Source organism: Microtus ochrogaster, chromosome 6 (genome assembly GCF_000317375.1).
Source record: "Microtus ochrogaster isolate Prairie Vole_2 chromosome 6, MicOch1.0, whole genome shotgun sequence".
Taxonomy (NCBI): Eukaryota; Metazoa; Chordata; class Mammalia; order Rodentia; family Cricetidae; genus Microtus; species Microtus ochrogaster.
In genome coordinates, this window is record NC_022013.1 from 34,080,456 (window position 1) to 34,101,835 (window position 21,380).

The window sequence follows — 21,380 nt, forward strand, 5'->3', positions numbered from 1 at the left end:
ACACCAACTTGCATGTGAAAGCTTTTGTTACTTCTGCTCTACAGAAGATTAACAAACATGAAAGTCACCATCGAACACAGAAAATATTAGAAAGCTTTGCATAAGTTTAAAGATTTTAAAAACCATAACCTCCATTTCATAATCATACGTTAATGTTATACTCACTCATCACTGTATTTGTTCTGAATAAATATAATACAACACATAGAAGCAAGATTTCTAAGCTTTTCCCTACCTTAGGCTTTTAGTCAAAATGAATGCAAACAATCACGTGGGACTCAGCCAAGCAGTGACGTTAAATTCTGCTCAGTCAGAGAGAGCATCTGTCAAGCCCACATTTAAACTGCTGCCTGCCTGTGCAGCAGCTGAAGAACCGTGGATTTCATATTACAGATTAAAACCCCAGTAAAACTGCTCAAAAAAAAAAAAAAATCCTTCCTGCAGCTGCCAGGCAACGACGACGGAAGAGAGGCAAAGCCTTTTTTTTTCCCCAATGCAACTGAAACACAAAACCCCAGCTCTGCTGCTTTACATTGCAGCTCAGCACTACTACTAGCAATATGGATACTGAGAAGAGAATACAGCACCGCATTGTCCAGCCGGAGAATACAGCAGATGTAAAGAGCGTCAATGCATCAACTGTCGGAAAGAGTCAACAGTGTACCAAATAGAACGGACAACTACAGCCCTTTTGTTTAAAGAAAGAGAAAATGAAACACAGGGAAAATCTCTGAAGACTAGGGCACATATGAACAAGAAGGGTAACTTGAAGACACGCCGACAGATGGACACTTTGGATACTGTGAAAAGCAATCACAGGAGGCAGACTGTTGGGGGATGTGCGCATGTTCGATAGCATCGTTTTGGGGGGTTTTTTGTTGTTTTTTTTTTCCTTTGACTGAAGTGATGGCGTGCCAAAAGTATTATTTTCAGTGGGCATAATCCTCTCCACCTAAATGGCCTGACCAAGAAAGAAAGGTATGTCGCTGTCTTGTGTACAATGTGTATTAAAAATGTGTTATGATTTTATAATCCTGCGGGCACTAATACTTGATAAACAAGTTCATGCAGTTCACTGCCCTTGAAACTATGAAAGGGTCTCTAAATACGAGATTTTAAATTTTTCTTTTCTAAAAGACAAGCTGTCATTGTTTTATTCAACTAAACATGTAGCTGGGAGTAATTCTGTACGATTACAAACATTAAAGAAAAAACAAATAGTAATTAGATATACTAAAAAGATTCTCTGAGAAATTAAACTAGGAAAAAAAATCTGTAGCCCTTTTTTAAAAAAGCCAGCAATTCTCTAGCAAATTGGGTCAAATTGATTCCTTGTCTAATAAATTAAAGCACATTTTAAAAAGTGGCTTTCAAAAGATAGTGCAGGAAAATTATACTAAATAGCATCTAATATGATCTTAATTTCATAGGGTCTTTTTGGGGAAATCCTTTCAAAACAAAATCTTAACAGCTCGTAGTAATATCTTTGCTCTAATATCTAGTTCCTCAGAGACGACAAACACAGTTCAAGAGTCTATCAGCAAATTTTAGGTATTATTGAACTACAAAAGGATATTACAAGTTAAAACATGAGCATCAGATTACATACGGCAGTGAGTTTATAAAAAGCATAACACCATCAAGGAGTTAGTCACACGTTATTACAGTATCAATGAATACAACTTTAAACAAAGAAATATCAAATAGTTGCTCTAAGTACATTAGTGAAGTAGGGAGCTTTTAAGTAACAAACTGATTCCAAATAATCGAGTATAAGACTGTTCCTAAAGATAATTTTTAAAGTGAAATTAAAAATCTAGCATATAATAGTTTGATATGAAAATATTCATTAATAATATAAGATCAAAATAATATCAATAATGGGCTTATGAGCTTTATTCACATGTAACAAAAAATCTATCTATTGCCTCTCCATGTGTCTACAAGAAAGAGATAAACTATCCTGGGGACAATCAACACCAGAAGATCAACTAACTCAATTTTACAAACCTATCGTACTTTGATTTTTCCCCTCACTTTCATAAAACTTACTAACAATAAAAAAAAGCAAATAGTTTTAAGATCTGTGGAAGCACCGCATTGTAAAATTAAGATTGAATGTGTATCAAACCTTGTTGTATATAAACATCAATTCTCAATCATAAGTATCTGTATTCTAACAGATTAAAATTAGAAACTATTAAATGAAAGTTTTAAAAATCTAGCCTTTCTTAGTGTCTTTATTAGAAATTAAGTTAATAGACTAAAATAAATGTTTCAAGACAAAAGTATACAAGTTTTTCTACCAAAGCATCACTTAAATCTGTCTCTGTTTCAAAAAAAAACTAATATAATTATACCAACTTTTAAAGTTGATATGGGGGTTACATTTAATAGTAACATCCTTATTAATCCATAAAATACAAAATCACACTGAAGGTATTATAATCAAAACAAAAAAGAAAGGATCTATTTTTTAAAAAAATGTAAGACATGGCAAAATACTTCAGTCTCTATCCTGTTCTCATTTTCTAAACTAAAATACAACAGACATTATAATCTGAGAATAATTTTATCGTTTAACAAAAGCAACAGTTCCAGCAATTTTACTTTCTTTTTAATAGCACACACTTGCAGATATATACGTATATATCTCCATTCTGGGAAACTTTAGCAAAGAATGTTAAGGCTAGAAGCATGAGTTTCATTTATAAATGGGAGGGTATCAAATAGGTATATTTGTAAAGGGATTCTAAGCCTTCCTAGATTAATACTTATAAACATGTAATACTCATGAAATGTGAATTAAGATGTACCTCCATCTTATAAAGTTATATTAAAACCAATTTATGAATGAATGCAAAGCTACAATAAAAATAATTAGCTGCTTTCTAGAACACTAAAACACTTTGAAATATCACTTTAAGTACACTTTTCTTAAAAACAATATAACTTACTATAATAGTTAATACTTCATTCTCTTAGGTTCATTTAAAAATCTGACCTTGAATTTATTCCTTTTTGAACTGTAAGTCTGCACTTTTAAAGTATCTGAATGATTGGATCTAAACCATGTTTTAAGCAATTTTATATCAACAGAAGGCTGATAAGTATGTATTTATAACACCTGAAACAAACCAAATGAACTTTCCAAAGTTACTTCTTTTTAAACTTATACACATAAGCCTTCAATATCCATTAGACTCATAAGGTGGGTGTGTATCATTAGTGGCTACCAAATAATATAATTTTCCAATAAATTCTTTAACAGTTTTCAGCTTTAAATATAATTTATAAATACAGGCAGGAAAATTTGTTTCTAAATTGGGCCATAAAGCTCTATAATTTTCAACTCATGTCATATAGGAACCACGTTTCCACAGGATGAAAACAGCTTTCATCTTTATACAATACTGTAAGATTTAATCCATGTAAATAATACTAAAAGCGAACTAGAAATTTTTTTTAAAAAACCACTGTTCGTTCATATATATAAATAAATACATTTTTAGTTTTGAGAAATACCTTATTCAATAAAAGCACCATTCAATTTCAGAAACAAGATCAAACCTTAGTGCCTGGTACATTAGAAATTTGTTCAAATTCCCACCTACTTGCTCCTCCTAGTGGCTGCTACTAGAATAGTATTTCATTCATAACCATCAAACACTTTAAGCAGTAAGGTATGTGTAAGTTTTATGCTACAATTAGTCAATTTCTTGAGGACTTACATGTAAATTATATTACTTGTTAAACATATTTGTGTCAGTGTTAAACCAATCAGCCATCAACAATAAGTCGATCACTATGATAAGCTAAATAAGAACATGCATTTACACATATAAGTTAAAATAAGTGGCTGTTAAAATTTTATTTATTTGAAGAAATTATTACAGTGAACTATTGAAATAAAATCACTTCTTGAGCACACGAATTTAATTTAACACTGCAAGTCCCAAAATTAATGATTAAATAAATGACTTCTACTTCTAAGTTTGGTTTAAAAAAAAATAAATTGGAAAAATAAATGCTAAATATTTGTCTCCATTCCTCCAAACAGCTTTTATTGAAATTCAAACTACTTCTATGACCCCACTTCATCTAGAAGCATCTAAGAATAGGAAAAAAGAAAAAACAAAATACAATTAACAAATACAATACAAATAAGTTTATGCTTTGCTGAAAAGCCTCTTGCAAAAACCAGTTTTTCATTATGTGGCATCATTCATTTCTTTTGTCCAGCTTGTAACTTTTTAAAGATCAAGGAATGAATGTGCTATGCTACTATAAAGACATGAAAAATAAACTAATTTCTGATTGCTGCAGAGATTTGTTTTAACAAAACATAATTCAAGAATATTTTAAGATATAATTTGTACAAAATAGGGTTTAAAGCAGTTGAAGATAGTAGTGGCCACTGCCTATATTTTGCTAAAATACAGTCCAAAAAAAAACTGTGTAAAAATGCATGTCCTTTGCCAAAATCATAAACAAATAAGACTGATATCCTGGATACTTCCTATTTGAGGTGGATGATGAAAATTAGTAAAATATTTAAATATTAATCACTTATTACTTTCTAATCTCACACTGAAATTACTGGACCCTGAAAATTAATTTTGACAGGTGTATCTTCTCACCGAGTTTCAACAGTGGGAGCCAGTGGAAATGCGCCAGGCAGTGTACTGTGACTGACTGAACTCTGCCACAATCAAACTTGCACCGTCTGTCCCAAAACCAATACATGACCATTTTCCAAAAAAGGACACTGCCTGTGCAACCATATCTCATGGCATGTCAAATCAATTTTAATTAATGTCAATAAACTTTCCATCTGTTCTGAAGGCCTTCTTACTGAGCCTTTGTAAGAAATCTAAACATTTTTTTTTTCTTTCTACATGATACAACTTTAAAAATCTTTACCTTAAGTCAAAAGAACAGGTGACCAGAGTTACTGAGATCATCAAATGAGTACAATAAAATTAATTTATCACTTACCTTTCAAGTGATCATTGTGCTACAAGAATATTTTAAAAGAAATAAACCTTGATTATTTCATTTTGTCAAAAGGAAACAAATTATATGCTTTCTTCTGGTTTATCCTATTTTTTAAAACTTAAAAATGTCCTTTTATTAGCAATCAGAGTCCTTTCAAGTTAGTTTGTAAGATTTTGCATTTTGTAAACCATTATGCTTCATCTTTACAGAATGACTTCAAGGGACACACAACTAAACCAGAAAATGATGACCAAAGAACAGGACTGATTCAGGAAAAAAAAAACAAACCCAAGAGTATTTCTGGCCTCATACATCTTACTGGATATTTTCCAACATGCTTCAGTGGAGGAGAAGACACTGCTGCTTTGCAAAGATGACCTGGAATGCTAAAAGGTCTCTGTTCCGGACCCACCTTATGGGTATACTTTCCCTCGTGTTTCTTTTTGCTATGTTTTTGTTTTTCAACCATCATGACTGGCTACCAGGTAGAGCTGGATTCAAAGAAAACCCTGTGACGTACACTTTCCGAGGATTTCGTTCTACAAAAAGTGAGACAAATCACAGCTCTCTTCGGAACATATGGAAAGAAACAGTTCCTCAGACTCTGAGGCCTCAGACAGCAACTAACTCCAATAACACAGATCTATCACCACAAGGAGTTACAGGACTAGAGAACACACTCAGTGCCAATGGAAGTAATTATAATGAAAAGGGTACTGGACATCCAAACTCTTATCATTTCAAATATATTATCAATGAGCCTGAAAAATGCCAAGAGAAAAGTCCATTTTTAATATTATTAATAGCTGCAGAACCTGGACAAATAGAAGCAAGAAGAGCTATCCGGCAAACGTGGGGCAATGAAAGTTTGGCACCTGGCATCCAAATCACACGGATTTTTTTGTTGGGCATAAGTATTAAGCTAAATGGCTACCTTCAACATGCAATTCTAGAAGAAAGCAGACAATATCATGATATAATTCAACAGGAATACTTAGATACATACTATAATCTGACGATTAAAACACTAATGGGTATGAACTGGGTTGCAACATACTGTCCACATATTCCATATGTTATGAAAACAGACAGTGACATGTTTGTCAACACTGAGTATTTAATACACAAGTTACTAAAGCCAGAACTGCCTCCTAGACATAACTACTTTACTGGGTATCTAATGAGAGGATACGCACCTAACAGAAACAAAGACAGCAAGTGGTACATGCCACCAGACCTTTATCCAAGTGAGCGTTACCCTGTATTCTGTTCAGGAACTGGTTATGTTTTTTCTGGGGATCTAGCAGAAAAGATATTTAAGGTTTCTTTAGGCATCCGTCGTTTGCACTTGGAAGATGTGTATGTAGGGATCTGTCTTGCCAAGTTGAGAATTGATCCTGTGCCCCCTCCCAATGAGTTCGTGTTCAATCACTGGCGAGTTTCTTACTCAAGCTGTAAATACAGCCACCTAATTACCTCTCATCAGTTCCAGCCTAGTGAACTGATAAAATACTGGAACCATTTACAACAAAATAAGCACAACGCCTGTGCCAACGCAGCAAAGGAAAAAGCAGGCAGGTATCGGCACCGTAAACTACACTAAAAGACTATTTTTGTTCAAGTGTGCAATTTGTAAATATTGCTTAAAGCATGTATAGTTAAAAACTTGATACATACATAGAACAAGTTTTAGTTCAGCTCATCATGTAAGGGAATTCAAAACTATTTTTTTAATTTCTGAAGAAGCTAATTCATAAAATTACAACATTATGACAAAAAGGTATCCCAAAAGAGTCTACTTTAAAAAAAAAACTGCATAAAGAAAAGGATTCTCTGTATTAACATGCAATAAGCATGCATACATAAAGGGTTTAAGTCTTATATTAGGGATCAATATAGTGTATCTGCATACATTTTCCACATAAATCATAATTTAAGAAATGAAGATAGTCAAAAGATTCCTAGGTTTACTTTGAATTTCATCATATAATCTAATGTACAAGGGAACTTTGTAACTGTGCAAAGAACACATTTTCTGACCTGACTTTAGAGTTCTAACTTTATACCACACACAATAAGACTTAGTTAAGTTATGCCATAAACTCAGCTATATTCAGGCATTTGAGCAATGCAATTCTCACTCAAGCATTTACTTTTAAAAATAATTGATAAGTGTTTTATAATTTCTTTTATTAATTCTCATATATACTGGGGAACTTATTTTGACATGTGATAAATGTGAAAAATTAATGTGTCTCAGGCTCAAGTTTTTAAAATGAATTATTAAAGGTTTCAAAATAGATAAATTTTGTTTTCTCATTAGTATTAAGGGCCAACCCAGTATGTCAATGAATTTTGCATTTGGACAAAATATTGCACTCATGGAGAATGCTTAACTACAACTATACCTTATGTCACGTATGTCTGTGAAATAAAATCATGTTCCTCTAAGTGAAACAAAAGTACTAACAAAAAAGCACAATGATGAAGTGTTGTTGAAAAATGAAGAAAAAAAGGAGTACAGGTAGAAATTTCACTCAATATATTTTTAAGATGTATGTCTGCCAAACAGCAACATATGGGTAAAGTTTTATTTCCTGAGGACAGATGTACAGAATCCAACACTTAAATCATTTTGTGAAACGTACTTATTTCTCTCAATGTCAAGTTTACAAACCTAAGTTTCTAATTTGGTAAATGACAAATATCTGCATCACCAACTAAAAACCATTTAGGAAGAGATGGGGAGAAGCTACAAATGTTTGATGACTGTTTGCTTTTGGAATGGACAACATATTCAATGCACTTTTATCAAGGTACTATTACTTTTTAAAAGGTAAACACCAAAACCTTGAACTGAATGTTATAGAAATGTTCTCATATTTTGTTTGGCCCCATCATGAATTTTAACATCAATAAACACAGCCCCACTAACTTAAAAATAGTGTTTTTATTGTATGTAAATTTATCAATTTTACCCACTAACTTAAGTGTTTTATTACATTAAATTTATCAATTTTAATTAAGTCAGAATGTTTCTGACCAGAATTCTAACAATTTTATCACAGAACCTATTATGAAAGAATAAATTGCCAGAAGTACAAAAATGTTATTTGTTTGTAATACACTGAGTCCATAAATTTATCCCCCCTTCTAAATAAGAAGCATTAAGGACTCTATTCCACATCAAATGTTTCTGAACAATCAGCTATGAAACATCCTCCAGCTTTTGCTTAATGATTATTTTTCACTTAATTACTCAATATAATTGCAGAGTTACCAGTATTACTACAAAAAAGACATAAAAAATCACAGCAGTGATGAGAGACAGAGGGACTATCAGCGTAAACTAATTCCCTTTGATTTATGCCACAGAAGAAATGGGGGGGGGGGGATGTATGCTTGCAAGCACTAAGGTACAAGTTTGTAACAGGAATAGAACCAACTGAAGATATTTGAAAATATAATAGTATAGTATTATTGGGTTTAAAACACTGACCTCTGAAAAACAAAATCCTTAAAAATATTTAAGTACTTATTCTTAGGTATCAATTTAAAACCATTTCTATATTCCTCATGATTGACTTGAAAGATAATGATAATGATGATCTGAGACCCCAAAGGGGATTAAACCAAAGTAAAAAATCAGTATAAAGGTGGTGGCGCACGCCTTTAATCCCAGCACTCAGGAGGCAGATGCAGGTGGATCTCTTTGAGTTCAAGGCCAGCCTGGTCTACAAGAGCTAGTTCCAGGATAGGCTCCCAAAGCTACAGAGAAACCCTATCTTGGGAAAAAAAAAAAAAAACTGTATGTTTTGTCTTTAGTAACACATGGAAAATGATGCAGGAGGAATGAGAATTCAAGGCAAAACTAGATTAAATTGTGAAATCCTGACTAAGAAGACCACCAAAACTTATTTTAAAATAAAAATTCTATTATTAATTTATTTTCACATTTCATTTCCAACAGCATAAATGTTAACTTTTATAGGCCAAATAAGCCGCTATATGAAAGTCTCATCAGTTGTTAATAGTATCTACTTTACCTCAGTACTATGAAAATTTTTGAATATGAGAAAGAAATGTTTGAAAATGACTACATGGATCTGATCAAAGGAAAGATTACAGAGTGAACTGGGTACCACTACACTCAAAGTGCTAACAGATATTTCAAAAGGAAAATGCAAGTTTCAGTATTTACAACTCTAGTTTGTTTAAAATAAAATTAGAAGTAATAATTCTTCAATGACTAAATAATTCGCATTTTACTTAATCTCTTTCATGTATTATAATATGCAAAAGTACACACATCCTCGTTGGAGCTTTATTAATTTCTAGTTCCAGAAAAGTCTGCAATAATAATACCAATAATAGCATCACACACTATTCACTGATCGTGGAAGCAGTGTACCTGGTACTGTGTTAAAGTACTGTACATTACTTCATACAATACTTGTAACACTAAAAGAAAAGGCTCATGTGGGAGGTGATATATATAAAATAACAATACTAGTAAAAGGCTTCCATCTCAGAGATTATGGTCTTATCCATTATGCTGTTCTGCTACATGTTTTACTTATGACAGAAGCTAACAGGTCTACAAACCCAAGCAAAATTGGCTTATTCCACTATTTGCCATTCTCTACTTATTCTCTTTGGCCATGCCCACAGATTTCACAGGCACTTTTCTCTAGCATATGGCACCAGATGTTAGATATAAATAAGAAAAGGGAAAAGAAACATATTTGATCCACTAGTTGATTTCTCTTCCCCTTTGCAGATATTAGTGAATGATAAATTTAATTTTGAAAAACATGTACACTGCTATTTTCGGAACTGGGTTACACCTACAGTGATAGGCAAGTGACTTAGAAATTTCACAACTGATGATGTTCAGCAGACAAATAAGATACTATGCATATTTATCCACTACACCATTTAACAGCTACTAATCTACAGTATGGTCAAAACCAACTTCTCTGACTAAGTCTAGCCAGGCATAGTGTCACACACCTTTAATCCCAGGAAGAGGCAGAAAGATCTTGATGTGATCGAAGCTAGCCTGGTCTACAAAGCAAGCTCCAGTACAGTCGGAGCTGTACAACAGAGAGATCACATCTCAAGGACAATCTAAAGATGCTAGCAGGCTTCTTCCCCAGGCACCCACATGGCATAAAAGAGAACAGACTTACAAGCTGCTCTCTAACCACTACAGTTGTGCGCCATGGCACGAGTGACACACACATTTACACAAAAACCATACAGTAAATGAAATGCAGAAAATTTAACAAAAAAAATAGATTCCAGATGAAATAAAATGCAATATTAACTACTCAAGCACCTACTCTTCCTAGATTGCTTTTAACATGGGGTTGGCACGACTTCTTTAATAAATGACATTGCACAGTCAGAAAAGAGAAACTAAAATGAAGTCAAACAGCATAGTTATTTATAACTAAGCAAAATTAACTTGTATAAAAAATAAAACAAAAGACAAGCAGGGTATGGTGAAGCCTGCCTACAGTTAGTCTAGAAGATGAGGTATAGTTCAATTACTTGAGCCTAGCAGTTCCATATCTGTTAAAGCAACACAGCAATGCTCATTTAAAAAACAAAACAAAAAGATAAAAGACAAGCTTTAAAAATGGACAAAACATGCTCTTATTAAGCTCACCTACCAATAAATCGCTCAGGATATAGAAAAAATTTTAATGGTACCAACCACACATAAGAATCATGATCTTAGGAAAATGTATCCGGGCTATTTTATCCATGTTTCTCCTTACTTCATGTCAATACATACCATTTAAGTTTATACTTATCTTTTAAGATTTATGTTATTTTATGTGTATGAGTATTTTGTCTGCATGCACATATATATGTACCCCATGCATGCATGCCTAGTGCCACAGATCCCCTAGAACTAGAGTTACAGACAGTTGTGAATCCAGGTCCTCTACAATATAATAGAATGGCTGGCCCTCTCTCCAGCCAATATTATACCTTTTTAACTAAAACATATCAATTACTCATTTAATGTAATGTAGTTAAACTAAATTTAATCAAACCAAAATTATACTTTCTAGAACTAGAGGGTGACAGACAAAATCTTCAGCAACTACACTATAAAATGTTTAACACATTGTTTCCAATCATTCATCAAACATTATGAAGCATCTACTATTTGTAGGTACCAACATTATAATAACAAGACAACATGTGGATGTCTTTGGTAACTTACTCTGTATAAGTGCATAGCCACATAGAGAAAACATAGAACTGTATCTGCTTGTGTCTCAATCCAAGAATAACTTCCAAATTCATGGAAAATATGCCAATAATGAAAAACATTAGTTCTTAAAGAAAAAGTGAATTCTTTCAAAGTTAGAAACATTGGAAAATTGAAAAACCAGAGACAATACAATGTCCAAGTGATAACATAAAATTTTGGGAAAAAAAATTGTTTCATAGTTAAAACATGACTGAGAAAATGAGAAGCTTGCTATCTTTTTTTTTTTTTTTTTTTTTTTGGGTTTTTCGAGACAGGGTTTCTCTGTGGCTTTGGAGCCCGTCCTGGAACTAGCTCTGTAGACCAGGCTGGTCTCGAACTCACAGAGATCCGCCTGCCTCTGCCTCCCGAGTGCTGGGATTAAAGGCGTGCGCCACCATCGCCCGGCTTGCGCCACCATCGCCCGGCTTGCGCCACCATCGCCCGGCTGAAGCTTGCTATCTATACAGGCTGGAGCCCCCATATATGAAAAGGGAAGATGTAGAAAGCAATGACCATCCTCAACAGAAAATGGGGAAAAATATTATGGCATTATAGAGCAATGATACATCCCCTAAATCAAAGTCAACCCTGGACTTAAGACAAATACTAAATCAAATTGTACAGATAAACTACTCTGTAAATAACAAATAAGGAAAAACTTTCTGGATGGCCATTTGTACTAGCAGAAATGAAAATGAAACAGATGCTAAAAGAGAATGATTTTGCAATATTTAGCAAAATTCTGCAAGAATTTGATCCCTTTGTTCAGCAATTATGCACCAGAAGTTTGAATCCAAATTATAGTGGTAATATGAAACAAAATTAAAATAAAAGTAACAACACAAGTAGGACTTTTAGTAGCACAGGATAGATAACAATCATAATTCACATGGGCTACAAAGGTACATCACAATGTATTTAGTGGGAGACAATCTAAGGTAAAAATAATAGCAAAAAGCCATTGGCATTATTATCACAAAGCTTTAACTGATATGTTATAGACATACGCAAGATTAAGAAATGATATGTAAAAAAAAATGATACATTAAAGTTCCAACCCCCTATGTGGTGGTATTTGAAAATGAGGTCTTTAAAATGTAATAAATCGACAGCTACTGGAAATGCTGCCCTCACAACAGAATAAGTGTACTTGTAACAAGGAAGCACGTGAAGCATAAGGTTAAGTGGACGTTCTTTCCTTGTTAACAACAGAAGAACTCTTTCTTTTATGATAGGAAGAATTTAAGCAAAAACTCTGGTTTTAGGATTACATTTGAATTATTATACTAGCAATATAAAAGATATTGCCTAGCATTTTAAAAGAAATTTCTGTATCTGTCTACTAAAATATCAAAAGACGGACTGGAGAGATGGCTCAGCAGTTAAGAGCATTGCCTGCTCTTCCAAAGGTCCTGAGTTCAATTCCCAGCAACCACATGGTGGCTCACAACCATCTGTAATGAGTTCTGGTGCCCTCTTCTGGCCTGCAGACATACACACAGGCAGAATATTTGTATACATAATAAATAAATAAATATTTTTAAAAAATAAATAAAATAAAATATCAAAAGACAAAGGGAGCCTCAATGGTAGAGAACTTTTTTTTAACTATTTTTAATTAAGCCTCTTGGGAAACAAAAGTGGGCAGATCTCCAGGAGTTCAATCCCAGGCTGCTCTACAAAGCAAGTTCTAAGACAGCCAGAGCTACATAACAGAGAGAGCCTGTCTCAAACATTTTTTTCACCAAATTATTTATTTACTCTGTGTGTGTTTGCATGTGCTTGTGCACACATATGCACAGCAAGTAGAGGACAGATTGTAGGAGTTGGTCGTTTCCTCCCACCATGTGAGTACAGGACAGATTGTAGGAGTTAGCCGTTTCCTCCCACCATGTGAGTGGAAGACAGATTGTAGGAGTTGGTCGTTTCCTTCCACCATGTGAGTTCCAAAACTAAACTCAGGCCATTAGATTTGGCAACAAGCACTGACCAATTCCCTGGTCCACTGAACACTTTCAGTGCTCAGGTTACAGTTTCTAGATACCACTGTCTTATAAATCAACAACTTATCTTTGCAGAAATGCTGAGTTCCATATCTGTAGTAGAAAATAAACATATGACTTTGCCAGAAATCAAGGAATGAGAATTAATGAAGTCAAAATATATTAGGTCACAACTTCAAGAGGCTCTCTACTGACTAAGATGAAGTATCTAGATAATTAGACTGATTGTGTCAATTGATATATCAATTTATTTCATTACAATTACCAATTTACTATATATGTATCTTATAACACCATGTTAAACAGACAATAAATTTATTTTAAAATAAAATGAATTCAGCAACAAATAAAACTGTGAGATTAAAGAGAACTCTGTCCATAACATACAAAAATCCAAATTTTTATTTAAAAAAAGACTAACAAAGAAAAACAGTTACTACTTTAACTAAAATTATAACTATACCAAAAATTAAATATAAAATATATATACAAATGTCTGTGTGTGTACACGTGCACACATTTCTGTATGTGTGTTATGTATTCAGTTCCTGCATACAAATCCTCAGAGCTCTTACAGCTTTAGGCCTTTAGAGCACTAGGTTGGTTCTTTTTTTTTTGTTTTGTTTTGGTTTTTTTTTGTTTTTTGTTTTTCGAGACAGGGTTTCTCTGTGGCTAGGTTGGTTCTTTAATTGCACCAGTTTCTCCAACTTTTTGGTTTGTTTGCTTACTTTATGACTGTAGCCAAAAAAAAAAAAAATCCTAAATGATGGAAGATTAGCAGACAAAACTATCCCTAGTATGTATAGGGATTCCATGCACATAGTATGCTTTTCCACGGGAATAAATTGGAATGAGAAAGAATCCAAGAGCAATTTATAAGTTAAAGAATAGAAGCTGAAAACAGGTGTAGTGGTTCATGACTTAAACCCCAACATTAGTAGGCAGAAGAGGCAGGAGAATTGTGAAATCAAAGCTAATCTGAGCTGATAGCATGATAATAGCTGGAAAAATAAGTAGATAGATAGACAGACAGACAAAAATAAAATACAAAGCTGAACACTATCTAGCATTTTCCTCTTTAGCAAAACCTCTCAGAGGAATAACCCAAGTTGTGTTAGTCTCTGCAATTTAACAGAATGAAGACTATGCTGCAATAAAGAAGGAGCCCATGTTCCTAACATCATATCCTTTTGAGGCAGAGCCAACAGAACTCTAATTACAAAACTTTCTGGCTAGGCCTGATACAATGTAAAAACACTGTCTGGGATAAGAAATGACAGAATAACCTAGCATTTTGCTCTTTTTCTTAAAGTTTGGTTTTTAAATTTTTGTTTAAAACACCTCCCATCATCAGAGATTTTGATCTCTAGACAACATTAAGAAAAAGAAGAAGAGGGCAATGATGGTGCACACCTTTAATCCCAGCACTGAGGCAGCAGGAGCAGGTGGATCTCTGTGGGTTTGAAGGCAGTCAGTCAGGTCTACAGAGTGAGTTCCAGGATAGTCAGGGAAAAAACAAAGAGAAACCCTTTCTTGAAAAACAACAAAAATTAACAAAAAAAATCTAGTAGTCTGAAAGTGTTCTTATTCACACTTTTTTTTTTTTGCTTTGTTGTTTTGTTTTTTGTGATAGAGTTTCTCTGTGTAGCCTGTCCTGGAACTAGTTCTTGTAGACCAGGCTGGCCTCCAACTCACAGAGATCCGCCTGTCTCTGCCTCCTGAATGCTGGATTAAAGGCGTGCGCCACCACTCCCAACTCCTAATTCACACTTTTCATCTTACCATCTAGTACACCTCTCACTAAAAACACAATGGTAACATTTCTGAAAGAGAAGCTTAGACAATAAATGATTTAGAAAACAACCTTTTTTTTAGAGACATCCTTAATTATTTAGGCGAAATAAACTAAAGTTACAGAGACACAGAGGGTATTTGTTATATTCACATTACGTAAAAGGATAGCTTGCATGTTTCAGTGGACAAGAACAAACATAACATAAACAAGAGGCCACGGGCGGTGGTGGCGCACGCCTTTAATCCCAGCACTCGGGAGGCAGAGGCAGGTGGATCTCTGTGAGTTCGAGACCAGCCTGGTCTACAAGAGCTAGTTCCAGGACAGGCTCCAAAGCCACAGAGAAACCCTGTCTCGAAAAACCAAAAAAAAAAAAAACAAAAAAAAAACAAGAGGCCAATATAAAAAGTAGGGGACACTGACCAGAAGGCCCAACTAAAGCAGTCATAATACAATACACCTAAGCCCTCTGTTCCATTAAACTTAATGAATACTGGGAATACTAACAGAGAAAGAGGTCCAACCCCAAATTTTGGTCTCCTAGTGCTGATACAAGCTTTATACTGAAGAAAAAGAAGAATTAGGGAAGCACATATATTTAATTATGAAAGGTGTGGACCCACTAAGGGTTGTATCAACTCCTATAACAAGAAGCTGTTAATCTGTCAGTAATTACTGTCATTTCCAAGAAGACTCCTGGTTCCTAGAAGACAATCTGTACTAGGGTACAGTCTTCCCATCACAGGAAACTTGCTCTCATCCTGAAAAATAGTCTCACCGTTCCACATTGTTGTTCAAGGGACTGATGGTTTAAGAAATGACTCATCCTTGTGCCTGAGTTATCACTCACTTATAAAGAGCCATTTCTTGAATGATTAATGTGCCTACTTGCCCATTAAACAGGTGACACTAAGAAAAGGAAACAAATGAAGAATGGAGACTGAAATTTCAGGCTTTCATCATGTCTTAATTCCCACTCTAGACCAAGGAAAGAGCCAATGCTTTCCAGGCATGCCAGCTTCTTGGAACCTGTTACAATATGTATTTCTTCAACAACAGATACAAATGTGTTTATTCAGTTTAAGTATGAGGCAACCTCTAGCACATTATATGTATGAGGGAAAGAAGGGAAGACAGAAAGTAAGAAGAGAAGACAATTCTATTAGAAAAATAATCCATTTAATGAATTTTATTTGTAAAATATCAACTGAGTAAAATGTGAAGAAAACTGTCTACCTAATCCAGTTATTCTTAGGAAGAAAACTTTCAAACAGTATCTCATTCTATGGTGTACCTTTACATCTTTCAAATAAATACTACAAATTGAAATGTTTTCAGTGGTGCTATCCTGAAACTACACAGTAGGTACATGACAACACAGTATAACTACACATGTCCTTAATCATAGTCTTCTACAGTGGTACTTGTCACAGTATTTCTCTGGCTTTTGCATTCATTATGGGTGAATTTAAAAAAAAATCTTTTATACCATGACATAAAAAAAACTAAGGTGCCTTTTAACACTAAACTGGAATTAAGGAAGAAGGCAGGATTTAAGCTAACTTTAATTTATCAAGTTGGAATGTATAAAGGATCAAAATATGGAATCCAATAAGAAATCCTTGCTACTCTGTGTCTTTTTTTTTTTTCCCCGAAACAGGGTTTCTCTGTAGCTTTGGAGCCTGTCCTGGAAAGAGCTCTTGTAGACTAGGCTGGCCTCGAACTCACAAAGATCCACTTGCCTCTGCCACCCATGTGCTGAAATTAAAGGTGTGTGCCACCACCGCACAATGCTACTCTGTGTCTTTAGAAATTAACATAACTTAATGTAATTAATAAAAAGCCAAGAATTAAAGCAAAAATATTATACAACTCCTATCCTGTCTTGTGATAAGTCAGACCTTTAGGATACCTACATTATGAATAAATGTTAGTTACCTCAAAACCACTCCTTGACCAAACCAAACAGAATACAATCGGGTACTAGTGCTTAAGTTACATTACCTATGTATCTAAAGAAATATATTCTACCTGGAGAAATATTAGACATAATAACAAGGAAAAGTAACAATGGCAAATTCAAGAAATAATCAAAATAAATGGCACCATAAAGTATCAGTAACTCAAAAACTGAGTGATTTTATGTATCATAGGTGTCCCCAAATTTGACTCAAATTATTTGAAGATCATCTTTTACAATGCAATGCAGCTAAAGATAAAGTATTTCTAGTAAAGCTTTCTGTGCTTGTTTTGTCTATATGATGCTGGAGTTTTAACCCAGAGCCTCACACATGCTAGGTCACACACTGACCCCCCTCAGCCTCACTTTAAAGTTATATTTTCCTTTTATATTTAAAATCAATAAGGTCTCATTATGTGGCTCAAATTGGCCTCAAACTCATGACCCTCTTGCCTCAGTTTTCTAAATGCTGAGATTACAAGCAGGTACTACCATACTCGGCCCAAAGGTACAGTCTTATTTCCTGATAATGCTATAGTAACTTTTACACTATATGAAAAACATTTATCATAATTTATGATACATTATAACATACCCACATATTCAGCATCAAAACGATGGGTTACTGTGCCACTCCATCTAACCCTCATGGACACTACATAATACTATGTATAGCTTTATAGGATGTATTGCTAAAATCAAAAGATAACATCAAAAGCTGAACTGGAGAGGTTTTATCTAATAATAATAACAGAAGATAAAACTCAGTATCTTCTAAAAGATTAAAGGAGTGCTTAACTTCAGTTCTAAGATTTAATTAAAAAATATATTAAGGATTTAATTTCAGAATACTTAAAACAACAAGTAAAAGACCATAATAACAGAAGCATAAGCAAAATAGAACCCTCTATTTGAAAGTAAAGTACCAAATCTGGGAAAATATGATTACAGGATCAATAATCTCTAGAATTTACTACTTGTAGGTGACAACAGAAGATATGATTAATTTGTTAAATTCATAAGAAGTTAAAATGACCTATTTCCAATAACATCTTTATTTCACCTTACATACTACTGAAAAAAGTCTAAATGTAAAGAACATGTTATCTCAATGTCACTGTAATACACACTCAACTGTAAAAATAATCCAGTTCTAGAACAATACTTTCTCTAGCAAAAGCAGGACCTTAAAGTTTCCATTTCCAACCATTTCAAATAATTGTCTTCAACTTATTCACAGAAAAGCAGTATTCCAAAATTCCAAGAACTTAGCATCTAATTTTAAGATCTGTCCAGAGCAGAAGTAGTAAGAATTTAAACCAGATACTTAAACATGAGAGCAGTCACTCACAGAGGAATATGAGAGGCAGGAAAGACAAGAAGAACAACACTAAAAGAAACATCCATCAAGAACAAGACCTGGAAAAGAAACCAAAACTTAGAATTAAAGATCAAATGAGATTGGGCAGGACGGGAAAAGGGAGAGGGAAAAGATGAAATAAGCAGATAATCCAATGAAATAATACAAAATATTAATAGAAAACCCAATGAGTATAAAATATTAGTAGGAAAATAAAAATTTGAATGCAAGAATTATACAAAAGACTGAAAATTCATTGAAGACTTCATTTACAAACACTATAATCTGATATAGCACACTAAAGCTCAGCCAACAGTCAAGGTATCAAAACCTAACATCCTTAAATAGCATATGATTAAATGTATTATATTTTGTCATATGAACAAAGTGGTTCAGATAGTCAATCATGAAATAAATAAAATGTTAAAAACTAATATCTATTTTTCTAAATAGTAAAGAAGATCCAAGGTATTTATAATAAAAGTAGCAGCCTAAATATAAGTTGACGGGTTAGAATTTAACAATGAGAAATGTTTAAAATTGGTATCAAATTTATTCAAATTAAATGAATTAAAGTTGTGTCAATGCCAAGAAATAGAAATAAGAATAATTTAATTGTAATATAAGAAATTAAACTAAAAAAAAAACTAAAGTCTATTTTTACGCAGCTCTTAGAATTATATACAATTCACAATACAAATGTTTCCTTGTATGTATATGTACCACAAGCATGTCTAGTGGTTTCAGACATCAAAAGTAAGCATCAAGTACCCTGGAACTAGAATTATAGATGGTGGTAAGTCATCGTGTAGATGCTCAGGAATGAGTCATGGTCCTCCATAAAAGCATCAAGCATTCTTAACGCCCAAACCATTCCTCTAGCCTCTAGATTAATTTTAAAGTATATGTTATACATGTTATTGACATCTCTTAAAGGTGATATTGAGTAAATAAAATCAATTAGTGAATTTGATTTTACAAATTTCTTACCAAAAGAACAAGTGGATTTTTAATAAAACTCTGTAAGATACATACACTAAATGATATTTTAAAACTTTTATGTGCATTAAAATTCTCTGGTATATCTGTACTTATGCTCTGCTCCAGTTCATCTCCTTTAAGTACCTTACCACTTAAATGCTGATTATGTTGACAAAATATGCAATAATATATCTAATCATAAATTCTCTATCACAAAGAAAGTATTCATATAATAAGGTAATAATATCCATTCGCCAAATGTCTTCACTCTAAATACTAGTCAAGTAGAAAAAGAACAGGCTATTCTATTCAGAACAGAAAATTTATATGCATGATAAAACAAATTATGCCAAAAATAAAATTGAATCCCATTCTACTATCAAACAGCCTGAGGACAATACAATTCAAGGTATTCATTTATACATTTGAACCTCACAAAAAACCTAAGAAAGTCACACCCCTTTTCACATTTAAAAAAAAAAACAAACAAAACAAGTAAAAAGCTAATGCCTAATTTGCTGCAACAATAGGCTGGTAAGTCATACTAGAAAGTTCTTTCCTATCTAGACATGGTTCAAATCTAAGCCAATAACACAATATTTAAAAAAAAAGAAAGCAAGGCCAAAACAAGTAAGTTTTAAAAAAAAAAAAAGGAAATAAATCCACAAATAAGTTGTTGTTATTTAAAAACTTGAGGCAAAACTGCTATGCAAAGGCTTGTTCTGAATAAAAAAAAAAAATACCATGCATTAGACTTAGCAATGGCTTCTTAAAGCAATTTGTAAAATTTCAAGTCTAATTTTAAAATTTATGTATAAAATATAGTATGTTAATTATGGGCTATTCATGTAGCACTTAGGAAATATATAAGATTAACTTTCAAAAGCTTAAGAGATATATTGGAGGTTGGAAGAATTTCTCAGCAGCAAAGATCCTGTGCTGCTCTCATAGAGGACCTGGGCTTGTTTCCCAGCACCTACATGGTGGTTCATAAGCATCTTGAAATATATGTTGTAAAAATTACTTCAAGGGTAATATCCACAAGTAGTATAGTACATACCAGTCTAAAAATATAGTCATAAAATCTTGTGACGTGGAGGTAATTTCTATAACATATTCAAATCTTATAATTTCTTTTTCAAAGGAAAAAGAAATCAATATAAATAAAATCTCTTCCCATACATGTGTCTTGACAGGTGAATAGTAAAAAACACCCTGAGTTATGCATTTACATGAAAACTTCTTGCAATTAGCTTCTCTCAAAAGCTAAAAATGTCTGCTACAGCATAAGCATACACAACGATAACAAAAATACCTAATGGATTTGAAAGAAAATGGTTTCTCTTAAAATTTAAACAGACTACTCTTGATAACACTGAATGAAAAATTTATCATTGAGCAAGTAATATTAAATACATCAACAAAGCTATAACAAACATATGTAAGTCAAACTGGGAATATATACATACATATTTTTTTATTTTATATATGTATATATAAAACAGTCTAAGTCAATGAGGAAAGATACAACTTACTGACTCCTCTTTGTGTCCAACATTTCCAACTTAGCATAAACAGGACAACAGTTTCTTAAATGCTTACAGAAATACAATGTAAATTCTACTATCATTACTGCCAAATAAAAACAGAATTTAGTGGCTCAAAGCTAGAACTGACTGCAAAGCCATATTTTTTTAAGTGCTCCCAAGTACTTGCCTTCTCCTTAAGAACCTGGCACCTGCTTTATTTTAGATCAGGAACTTAAAACCAACTGGGGCTTAGGGGTTAACATCTACTGACTAATGAGTGAGGCATCTCAAAGAAACAAAATAGCCATAGCTCAGACTACTGTGAAAATCCACATATGAGCGGATAATACCATAAAAGAAACTTAATAGGGGACTGGAGAGATGGCTCAGAGGTTAAGAGCATCACCTGCTCTTCCAAAGGTCCTGAGTTCAATTCCCAGCAACCACATGGTGGCTCATAACCATCTGTAATGAGGTCTGGTGCCC

General features: G+C 33.4%; 2 protein-coding genes across 2 annotated transcripts in view; one reads left to right on the top strand and one right to left on the bottom strand.

Moving 5' to 3' along the window:
• The window catches only part of Cdc73 (cell division cycle 73), a 118,413-nt gene that overhangs the window by 56,938 nt on the left and 40,095 nt on the right, over positions 1–21,380 (bottom strand). The window lies entirely within an intron of this gene.
• Positions 287–7,602, top strand: B3galt2 (beta-1,3-galactosyltransferase 2). Its single transcript, XM_005348460.3, has 2 exons — positions 287–978; positions 5,208–7,602. The coding sequence occupies exon 2, from the start codon at positions 5,333–5,335 to the stop codon at positions 6,599–6,601; it is 1,269 nt and encodes a 422-aa protein (XP_005348517.1). The 5' UTR covers positions 287–978; positions 5,208–5,332; the 3' UTR covers positions 6,602–7,602.

Coding starts and splice junctions, on each gene's coding strand:
- B3galt2 (XM_005348460.3), top strand. CDS start 5,333: ATGCTTCAGTGGAGGAGAAGACACTGCTGCTTTGCAAAGATGACCTGG.